The sequence below is a fragment of the Cebus imitator genome, unplaced genomic scaffold (assembly GCF_001604975.1).
Source record: "Cebus imitator isolate Cc_AM_T3 unplaced genomic scaffold, Cebus_imitator-1.0 Scaffold277, whole genome shotgun sequence".
In the NCBI taxonomy this organism is placed as follows: domain Eukaryota; kingdom Metazoa; phylum Chordata; class Mammalia; order Primates; family Cebidae; genus Cebus; species Cebus imitator.
Window position 1 is genome coordinate 2750267 of NW_016107592.1, and position 6728 is coordinate 2756994.

General features: G+C 52.8%; 1 protein-coding gene across 1 annotated transcript in view; it reads left to right on the forward strand.

Moving 5' to 3' along the window:
* Positions 1-4960, forward strand: part of KIAA0319L (KIAA0319 like) — a 131002-nt gene extending 126042 nt beyond the window's left edge. The window contains exon 20 of the mRNA XM_037728714.1: positions 3649-4960. Coding sequence (XP_037584642.1) covers positions 3649-3836 — 188 coding nt within the window. The 3' untranslated portion in view covers positions 3837-4960. The remainder of the gene's footprint in view (positions 1-3648) is intronic.
* The last annotated feature ends 1768 nt before the right edge of the window (positions 4961-6728 follow it).

Consider the following 6728-nt stretch of genomic DNA (forward strand, 5'->3'; position numbering starts at 1 on the left):
CTGGGCTTAAGTGACCCACCTGCCTTGGCCTCTCAAAGTACTGGGCTTATGGGCATGAGCCACAGCACCTGGTCTTCGTTTACATTTTAGAAAGACAGCTGTGTAGCCAGGTGTGGTGGCGGGCACCTGCAATCCCAGCTACTCGGGAGGCTGAGGCAGAAGAATCGCTAGAACCCAGGAAGCAGAGGTTTCAGTGAGCCAAGATCACTCCAGCCTGGGTGATACAGCGAGACTCTGACTCAAACAAAAAAAGATGACTATGGCTGACAGGTGCGGGGGTTGGAGGGGGAAAGGTTAGCTGAAAGGAAGTTAGATAGAAAGTCCTCAGGGTTGAGAGGCAGAGAGATTCCAGATCGATATTTGAGAAAGACTTGATGAGGTTAGTGGTCTGTTGGCCAGGTGGGGTGTGAGAGAAGGGAGAAAGGAAGGAGGGTTCACAGCATCAGCCCTGAGCTCTGTGGATTGGGTGGTGGTGTATTCCCTGAGATGGAGAGACTGGAGAAGAAGCTTTGGAGAGGATCAGGTGTTTGGTTCAAGACAGTTATGAGTGGAGCTGAGGAAATGAGAATGAAAAATTGACAAGGCCCAAACTGTGAAAGTTTGAATATCAGCCTGCAGAATTAAACATTTATCCTGGTGATGCTGGGAAGCAACGTCTTGAACATGCTGGTTTAGGAAAATCAGTTTGGTGACAGCATATAATAATTGAAGAGGAGCGGCTACAAGTGGGGAGACCAGCAAGGAGATTTTTGGTCCAAGGAGGAGCTGATGGTGGTTCACACAGCGTGGTGTCCCTGGGTTATAGCTAGGCCCGGCAAGGTCAATGCTGACTTCCAACCAGAGAGTTGGAGAACCATAGGGCTCTTGACAGAATCAGGACCTCTGGTGCCGTGACTGGGTAAGAGATGAATTAAATGGAACTCAGCAGAAGAGTCAGACCTGGAACTGCAGAAATAGGAATCTATTTCTACACCTGCTGGTGAGGTTCAGCACCACAAAGGGTCACGTCCCTTATGGGGGAATGTTGAGGGACGAAAGAACAGGCCTAGGATGGAGGAGCCCAAGAAGGACCATTCAGGAGGGAGGAGGGGATTCATTAGGGCATGGCCATTGGTGTTTGCTGCTACAGAGGCCAAAGAATCAGAATTGATGATAACAGCAGAGAAGTTCCTGGTCCATTAGGAGGTGCAGTGGAATGGGGAGTGACAGCAGAAGTGGAAGTGCAGGCGATTTAGGAAGTGAAGTGAGGAGATGAAGGCCCTGAATATTTAAAAATCCTTTTAGAAGCTGAGCAGTGAAAGCTGGAGAAGCAGGATGGCAGGCAGAGGGCAAGGGCCTCCTCTTCCTCGGGGAGGGGCTCATGAGATCTGTGGGTGGTGATGTAGAAGATGGGTGGCGGGGTGGTGTGTTGGAGAGGTGCTTCCTGACTGAGGAGGAAGGACAGAGATGGGGAGAGAGGAGAGAGAGGAAGCCATAGAGTTAAGATGCCTCTTCTGAAGCAGGAGGGGAGAAACAAAGGGTGATGGCCCCGAGAAGTGCTGCACTGCAGAGGTGAAACTGGACGGGAGCCTGAGCTCAGCACAGCGGACATCTTAGGGAGAGGGGAGAGCCACAGCGTGTTCCAGTGGCATCTGGGGGACCCAAACCAACAATGTGTGACCAGGTGAGGGCAGCAGGGCTGTCTTCCTGTGGGCAGTGTCTACTGAAGGGAGCAGGGAGAGCCCGCTCATGTTCGGTGTGGTTCTGAGCAGGCCAGAAGCACTGGTTCTTGTTCTGCGCTCAGTGGGTTAGCAGGTCCAGCCCAGAGCAGGGTCACTAGGAGGACGAGGAGAATGGGATTCAAACCATATTGTGTCAGGTATGGAACTGAAGAAGTTTAGTTAGAAGAAGGGTAGATTGAGGGCCTGTGGTGGGGAAGAGGATGTGTATGCACGGGAGCCTGGACGGACAGTTCGCCAGGAGCCAGTTTAGACTGAGGTTGAGCAGTAACTGAAGAAAGAGAGCAGTCCCACCTGGTGAGTGTGGGGCTGCCCCCCTCAGGGAGGCCCCTTTACATTCAGGAGCTATGGTTTTGTTTTATTTTACTATTCTATTGATTTTTTTTTTTTTTTCTAAAAGTTTCTCTTGAAGTAAGGTTGAACCTAGGCTCCTGTCCTCACTACTACAGCCAGAGGGGCTTTGGGAAGGTGGCAGCTATGAATGGGTGGGTATTTCAAGGGGCGAGGCAGGGCCTTTGGAAGACCTGGGCCCTTTCCACTGTCCATACCACACTGGAGAAGCCCTGGCTGTCAGTGTTCTTCTGTGGCCCTGCTGCTCCACTGTCCAGAGACTCAGTAGGAGAGGTGGCTGTGCAGTCACGACCCAGAACTGTAACCCTGACACCGACGTGGTGAGGAAGCTTCCTGCCTGAGCCCCAGAGCACGTGGTACAGGCACAGCTGCACATGGGCAAGGTCCTCAGGCATATGTGGTCCTGAGTGACAGACACATCAGAGTCTGGATACGCTCAGCCTGAAGAGCTCAGGGCACTCCCAGCCTTAAGTCAGGTATGGCCAGGAAGGGCCGAATGGCTGGGAATCCTCTCAAGACACTTTGAGTATGTGAGGGAGATCTGGATCCTTCTCCTGGGAGAAGGGAAAATTGGATGATGAGATTGCGGTACTGCCTGGGTCAAACACACCTCACCTGACTAGTTACCTCTTTTAGAAAGGAGGGAGGTTAGCTCCTGGGTATGGACATTACCAGGACCCAGAACACTGTTGAGGGGGTACCCCCTATTGGCAGCTCCCACTTCTAGTCCTGCTGTCTCAGCCTGCTGTTTACTTTCTCTGGAGTTTTTGCACCAGCCAGAGGGCAGCCATCTTGCTGTTGGACAGGATCTGCCCTAAAGCTCTTCTTATTAGACCACATTTCATGTCTGTGGCCTCTCTGCATCTATAGGGATAAGTAGTGATGACTACCATTGCTTGCAGAATTGGAGGCGTCTTCTCTGACCCCAGGTGCTTCCTGCAGTTCTTGTTTTATGTGTTCTGGTAAGTTGGCCACTTGGGACTGCCTCTGAGAGTCCCCACTTCAGTCAGACTCTCCCAGCAGGAGAGACCTCTCCAAGCATGCACCTGCTCTGCCACCCTAGCACCCGGTGAAGCCAGAGCAAGCAAGAGCCCACGGAGAAAAGGTCTATATGGACTGAAATTGCACACTCATGCTGTGTCACAGCTTGGTGGCCCTGCTGAGCTAGGTTGCAGCTAACAGCTCATTCTCCAGAGCCTGAGGTCTTTGTGCTTTCCTGCCTACCATCTCACTCCACCCATAGAGGGAGATGATAAAATATTCCAAATTTGAAAGGTAAAGAAAAGAGAATGTCATTGGGTGGCCCAAACCAAAGCTCATGGATACTGGAGACCAAGAACCAGCAGGAGACCCCAGGTGTGCTCTCATCTGCACTCTGTGACGCCCCTTATTGGACTGTTGCAGCCAGTCGTGCCCAGGAGAACGGCCAGGGAAGCTTCCTTTCCATCTGCACCTCCCAGCCTGGAGAGGAGCCTGTGACTTGCCCTATTCCTCGGCTCCTCAGGCTGGGGTAAGGTGTGGGGGTGGCTCCAGCCTGGAGGCTGGTCTCCTGACACTGGGTTCCTTGTTTTCCCTGCAGGCATCAAACAGAAAGGCTTGGTGCTAAGTAGCAGCCTGATGCACTCCGAGTCAGAGCTGGACAGTGACGACGCCATCTTTACATGGCCAGACCGAGAGAAGGGCAAACTCCTACACGGCCAGAATGGCTCTGTACCCAACGGGCAGACCCCACTGAAGGCTCGGAGCCCACGGGAGGAGATCCTGTAGCCACCTGGTCTGTCTCCTCAGGGCAGGGCCCCGCACACTGCCAGGCCGGTCCTCCTACCTCCTGAGTCTGCGGGCAGCTGCTGTCCCAGCATCCGCTGATCATTTGGCCCTGACAGCCCCAACCAGAACTGCTGGGACTTGAATCCAGAGACGTCCTCCAGGAACCCCTGAACGAAGCTGTGAATGAAGAGGTTTCCTCTTTAAACCTGTCTGGTGGGCCCTCAGATATCCTCACCTCAGGGCCTCATTTTTTTGCAAACTCCTTCCCTCCCCCAAGGGCAGACCCAGCCAGCTCCTAGCCTCTGCAGCTCCCCAGTGGGCAGGGTCACTGTGCCTAGAGTGCTGCAGGGCGAGGCCTGCCCTGCTGCCCACACGCCTAGGTGCAAAACCAAGCACTACCAGCCTCCTGGCTCCGGAGAGCCTGACTGTGGGCATGTTGTTTGTTCCCTTCTCTAGGGCAGAGTACGCCCTCTCCTAGGCTAGGAGGAAGTGGCACCCCTCCCCTCACCATAGATGCTGGGATGGTAGGTAGCATAGAAATGATATCTGGCCCCCCTTAGCACTGGAGCCCCACTCCCTTCTCCCACCTGACCTGAGATTAGGGGAGGATTGACTATTTCAGAGGTGGCGAGTGGCCTCTCTTGCTGCCAGGGCTCTTGTCAGAGCAGCCAGGCTGGACAGACCGCCTCCCTCCTCTCCATGTGACCAGTACCCGCTGCTTCAGGGCTCAGGCCCCCACTCCCTATCCCCAGAGGAGATAGCCCCACAGACTGGAATGCTGTGGCATGAGAGCGCATGTGTGCGATGGCCCCAACATGGTCCCCTCTCTGTCCCTCCCTCCGTGTGTTTCTCTCTGTGTCCCTTGCATGTGTGTGTGTTAGAATGAGCGCGTGTGCATCAACTCATTGGACTCTTGGCTGCTTACAAGGCAACTTTGACTTGGAAAGACTTTCAGCTCTTTGGAACCAAGACTTCCTGGGTCCCTCTGGCCTTGGCCCTGTTCACCATGGTTATCTGGGTATTGGGGAATGGGAGCTTTGGGGGAGTGACTTTTTAAAGAGACACAATTTCTACTGCACTACTGTCCATTGTGGGATGATTAAACATGCTATTTAATTGTGCAACTCTGTCTGCTGGCTGTGCTGCTTCACATGACGTCTCGGACCTGTGCACAGTTCCCACCACCCAGGCAGCCTGGTGAGGGCATGGCCTCTGGTGAGGAAGTCTTGGGCCTGGCATCAACACATGCAACAGTGGTGCTGGGCCCTGCCTGCCACGGGTGGGTGGGAGGCACCACCCCAGTGCCCCTGCTGGCTTTGAGGGAAGAGGGTTTATGTCCTTTCTTCCCATATCTTTTACAAACACAAAAATGATTCATGTCCACCTGTGACCAAGCTGGGGGACACAGAGTGTCTTAAAGTCCAGGTGTGGCTTTAGACATTTGGCATGAAGTCACTTAATCTACACATACAGTGACAGGGGAACTCAGGCCCGGCGGAGCCTTGCTCACTGTGCAGCAGTGTCTCAAACCTCAGCACAAGAGGCTTCTTCACACAGGTTGCTGCACTTCTAATTCAGTAGGTCTGGGGAAGAGGAGGGCCTAAGAATTTGCCTTTTTTTTTTTTTTTTTTTTTTGAGACAGAGTTTTGCTCTTGTTGCCCAGACTGGAGTGAAATGGCACAATCTTAGCTCACCGCAACCTCTGCCTCCTGGGTTCAAGCGATTCTTCTGCCTCAGCCTCCCCAGTAGCTTGGATTACGGGCATGCGCCACCACCACGCCTGGCTAATTTTTTTGTATTTTTAGTAGAGATAGGGTTTCTCCATGTTGGTCAGGCTGATCTCGAACTCCCAACCTCAGGTGATCCGCCCACCTCGGCCTCCCAAAGTGCTGGGATTACAGGCGTGAGCCACCACGCCTGGCCAAGAATTTGCCTTTCTAACAGGTTCCCAGGAGATGCTGATGCGCTGGTCCTGAGCCTCCCTTTGAGAACCTCTAGCTGAGAAGCGCATAGTCAATGCCGCATGAATAGAAGCCAGCACGTGTCCCATCCTGAGTGGGGTGAAAGAAGTAAATTTAGAAAAGGGAGGGCTTGAATCCACCAAGGAGTGTACTCCAAGCTAAGGGCACAGATTTGCTGAGTTGGCGGGTGGAGGTGGGGCACAGTGTTGCAGCCTAAACACAGCCACAGCAGGCAGGCTCTATGGAGCGGAGGGCACTCAGACTCGAAAAGCAGTTGGCCTGCACACAGCAGAAGCCATTGGCAGCTCGGGCAACAGAACAGTGGAGCTGGGTACAGGCCAGACTGCAGAGTAGCTGGGTGGGAGGTGATAAGGCCTTGGTGAGGTGGTGCATCAGGAATAGCTTCGAAGGATTCAGGAAGGAACCACAGGACCCGACCAGTTACTGGCTTTGTAGTACAAAAGGGAGGCTTCCCTTTTTCTCTAGGCTTCTTTTCCTCATCTTGTTTATCTCAGCTACAACCCACTGAAGGATATATATATATATATATATTACACGTAAAATATGTATGTGTGTGTGTGTGTGTGTGTGTGTGTGTGTGTATTTTCAAGCGATTCCCCTGCCTCAGCCTCCCGGAGTAGCTGGGATTACAGGCGTCTGCCACCACGCCTGGCTAATTTTTTGTATTTTGGTAGAGGCAGTGTTTCATCATGTTGGCCAGGCTGATCTCAAACTCCTGACCTCAGGTGGTCCGCTCACCTTGCCTCCAAAATGATGGGATTACAGGCGTGAGCCACCATGTCCCACCTGAAGGATATATTTTTAATGTCAGTTTCAGAGTTGACAAAAATAACTTTTCATCCTCTACTCTTCCCACCAAAAAAAAATGACCAAAAAACCCAGGAATTGACATTGTTTTGTGAAGCAGGTC